At 37.3% G+C, this 4,052-nt stretch overlaps 1 protein-coding gene across 1 annotated transcript; it reads right to left on the bottom strand.

Moving 5' to 3' along the window:
* Positions 1-1,147: 1,147 nt before the first annotated feature.
* APOBEC4 (apolipoprotein B mRNA editing enzyme catalytic polypeptide like 4) lies at positions 1,148-2,253 on the bottom strand (the record flags this gene model as incomplete). Its single annotated transcript, XM_079698096.1, is given in 2 exon segments — positions 1,148-1,545; positions 1,548-2,253. Coding segments are annotated over 2 exon segments (1,098 nt in total). The 5' UTR covers positions 2,248-2,253.
* Between the last annotated feature and the right edge of the window lie 1,799 nt (positions 2,254-4,052).

Below are 4,052 nucleotides of genomic sequence, written 5' to 3'. Positions count from 1 at the left end.
AAGGTGCTTTAATGTACATGCTCAAAGGGTTAGTCAAGGAGCACTTCTTAGAAGTGTGTTTTGAACAAGATGTTAAGAGACGGTATAGATGTGCACTGGTAAAAAAGAAAGGGGTCAGAATAAAAGGGAAGTAAAACAAATTATGCATTGGGAAGCTATATCAGAAAAGGGGGGAATGGATCCTAACAAAAAAAGATGTTCATTGCAGTATGATTAAGCAGGCACTTGGCTGGAATGGAAAAGGAATGTTGGGGAGTGGCGATTGGTAAAGTTATTGAGATGTAGATTCACAGTCTTGCTACCCAAGTTTTGCCTGGCTACTGTGCCAGACCCTAAGGGAAAACCAAAGAGGAGAGACAGACAGTGCTTGATCTACAGGAACCTACACTCCTGCTGATAAGACAGAGCAACAGGAAGGTAGAGGAGGAACCTTAAAAGCCAGTAAGAGTGGCTTGGATTTTATGTGGTGTGTGATGGAAGGCGTTTTGGAGACTTTCATATATTATCTTGCCTCTATTATCTTCTCAAGAGGGAAAGATCAAACTGAGCAGGTGGCTGGTTTCAAAAATCAATTTTGGCAGCTATATCTAATCAATTAGCAAAAAGAGCTTTTCTCCACACAAACTATTTTGAACCATTTTAGAAAAAAAAAAAAAATGAGCTGCCTAAAATCTGTCCACGGTTAACAGTTAATGGAAAATCACTGATTTGCCTTTGCAGGCAGCACTTAATGTCAGTAACTCAGGCTGTTTTCCAATTTTGCAGTAAATTTTTATACCGAAACCAATTTAGGAAGCTATTTAGTCCATGGGCTTCTTTAGTTGAAAGATGATGTGAGTAGTGTAGAGTAATGACATTTTCTTATCCACATCAGAATATTAGCAAGTTACTAATGGCTCCATTTTGATACCGTCACTTTTAAAATACAGGAGAGAGATCAAGTTGCTTACAGAAACATTGTGGATTATGTTAAAAACAGTGTTGCTTTATAACAGTTGAGATAATAAATAATTTAGGTTTTGCTTTTAGTATATCAGTTTATCTCCATCTTGGATCAGACCTAAGAGAGAAAGTTCCCAGATTTCTGTTGCCTATCTAATCAAGTCCTCTGGTAGTAGTTTGGTCTCTTGTTGTAGGAATGCCAATTTTAATTTTTCCCTTTCTTCTTCTTTTTATCTGCCTCTTTGCTACTAGCAAACTGTTCGGTGATTTCTACTCTCTCCACTGGCATTACAATGGGAGGCATTCTGAGATCATTGGTTTCCTGGAATGATGTTTGAGGCATATTTAAGTGCTTTACGATATTCCTGGGTTTATGTAGGTTTTGTCCTACATGTATTGGTGGTAGGTTTCTGAAAGGCACCAGTACGAAAATGACAGGAACCCTGGGGTCTAGGGTCAGATTGGGTTGCAGTTGTCCACTTGTCACTTGAAAAGACTGTCTGGGAAAGACATTGTTTAAGTGGTAGCCCTCTAAAGCTGCCTGAGCTCTTATGTTCTGATTCTCTTTTGCCTGGGGAAGAATATTGGTGAAATAGGGTTTACCCCTGTTATGGCATTGATTTCATATGCATTGTGCCTGTCTGCCAGTGCTCTCGCGGTTAAAATGGGCTGGAAAACAGTCACTCCTGACATACCACTCACAAAGTTGTTGAGGAGAGAATGCCAAAGCCCACCACTTATTGGGCTCAAAGTGACCTGCGGCCATAAACTGGCCAGGCTCCAGAGAGCTTCGCGGTTCCATGCCGAGGCAGGAAATTCAGCCTCAGTATGATAGAGCTGAGAAAAGTAAATACTAAGAGTGACGTCTGGATACATTACCAGGAAACTGTACATTTTGCTGATGCAGCAGTGGTTAGCTTCATTGCAAGGGGAGTTGCTGGAATACAGAATGATATGTCTGATGCCGTCGTTATTGTGTATGGTGGAGTCAAAGTAACCATTCATCTCAAATAACATTGATTCCGGATGGGTATCATTCCCAGTGCAACTGCTAGCATGGCCCTTTTGCACCAGGCTTCCAGAAGAAGTTTTTAGTTCATAGAACGTGAGATGTTTTGTTTGAGGATATGTTGGTCCATAAGGGAATCCAAAAATCTGATAAAATTCTGTGTAGGGAACTCTTGCTTCTTCACCTGTCCGAATATGGTAAGGACAATTAGAGCAATCGAGAGAGAATCTCAGCCAGTAATAAGGTTTTACTATTGTTCCACGATTGGCTAGGTATTCCTCATATAAGGGCTCCATTACTAGTTTTATTGTCTTCTAACCGCAACCCTAAACAAGGAAGAGAAATTATATATAAAACCAATGCAGGGAAAATGAAAGACAATGCATGAATCTATTGAGCCATACTTTAAAGGAATTAGCCTAGCAACTATGGTAGCATCTTTGATTCTAAAAGATAGTGATTTATAGCCGTAGATTAGAAAGTTCAGGATTCTAATCCTGAGGATTAGACAGATCCTGGGTAGGAGACAAAAAAGAAAGGCACAATACACTTTTACCTATTCCATAGATTCTGAGGTAGTAGAGCAAATGGGTTAACAGTGCAAGTTCTAGAAACAGACTGTCTTGTTTCAAATCTAGGCTCTGCTGCTTACCAGCTTTGTGACTTTTGGCAAGTTATAGAATGTCTGGGAGCCACAACTTCCTTCTCTGTAAAATGAGGATAAGAATAGAACCTATCTCACAAGATTATGTCGAGGATTGAATGATGGAATAAATATAAAATGCTTTATTATGTGCCTGACACATATTAAGGACTCGATACATATTAGCTCTCAGTAGTAACAGTATAAATCCCCCAGGTTATCATGATTCCGGTTTATGACAGTACAGAGAAATAAGCAGGGGTTTTGCATTTTGTTCATAATATTCTTCCTTTGATTCTTTTCTGAATATGAAAGTATCTAATATATTGTGCGGAGGTTTTGAGTGTGCTTGCATTTAAAATCAGCTATTTCTTCAAATCACTGGCAATAATTTGGAGGTGGTTTTCTTTTGGGGAATAGAATCTTAGGGTCTATTTTGCTTAATGGTAAAGACTTCTTGGAGAAGTGCCACTTGAGTATTCTTTGGGTTGTGGACCCTCATTCATTGACATTTGAGAGTTTTATTTCCAGTGGGTGGGTCTTATTAGAGCATTTTGGAAACTTTACTATTCTGGAAAGCAAAGATGATTCTTCAGGATATTCCAAATAAATAGTTTCTTGGACGTTAAGCCCCCAAAGTTAAGATTTTAAGTAATGATTTTTCCTTTACAAAAATATCCCTTCAGTATCATTGTTCCTAAGCAGCAGCCAAGGGCATTATAATATAGTTTTAGAAACATTTTTAAGTAACTTTTTATTTTACAAGTATTACATGTTTCTTTTGTAGAATATTTTTTAAAATGCTGATACATGGAAAAAACCCTCATACCACTTTGTATCAGTTTACATTTCCATCACTGTTAACAGGTCTATTCCCCCCAGTCTTTTTGCTGTGTATGTTTGCAACGCACAACATAATTAAACCATGTTTTATACTTTGTTTTTTCACTTCGTATTATGTCATGAGGTTTTTCTTCAAAAAACACAATGTTCATGGCTATTTTATCACAAAACTATAACAGGTTCTTTCCTCTTATCATTATTATAAATAATACTTTGATGAACATTTCTGTAAATAAGTCATTCATGTCTCCAATTCTTTAATGTAGAGTACTAAAAGTTGTATTATTAGATCAAGCTTTGTCAGATTGCTTCCTAGGATGATGTACCAATTTTGTCTTCTCTCCCGGTGTTGTTTATTATGCCCTTTGTCAATTTGAGAAGTGAGCATCAGTATCTCTTCATGGTTATACTTTGTACCTTTTCAATTCCTGGTGAAAAGGTACAAAGTATACCTTTTTACATGCTTATTGGTCTGTAGTATTTATTCTTCTGTGAAAGATATATGATCCCTTACCATTTTTTTTTTGTTTGAGGTTTTTCTGATTGATTTGCAATAACTCCTTATGTATCAAGAACATTAGCTGTCATATTTGTTGCAAATATTTTACCTGGTTT

This window comes from Hyperoodon ampullatus, assembly GCF_949752795.1.
Source record: "Hyperoodon ampullatus genome assembly, chromosome: 2".
Taxonomy (NCBI): domain Eukaryota; kingdom Metazoa; phylum Chordata; class Mammalia; order Artiodactyla; family Ziphiidae; genus Hyperoodon; species Hyperoodon ampullatus.
Note: the sequence above shows the minus strand (reverse complement) of the source record. Positions and strands in the feature narration are given on the sequence as shown.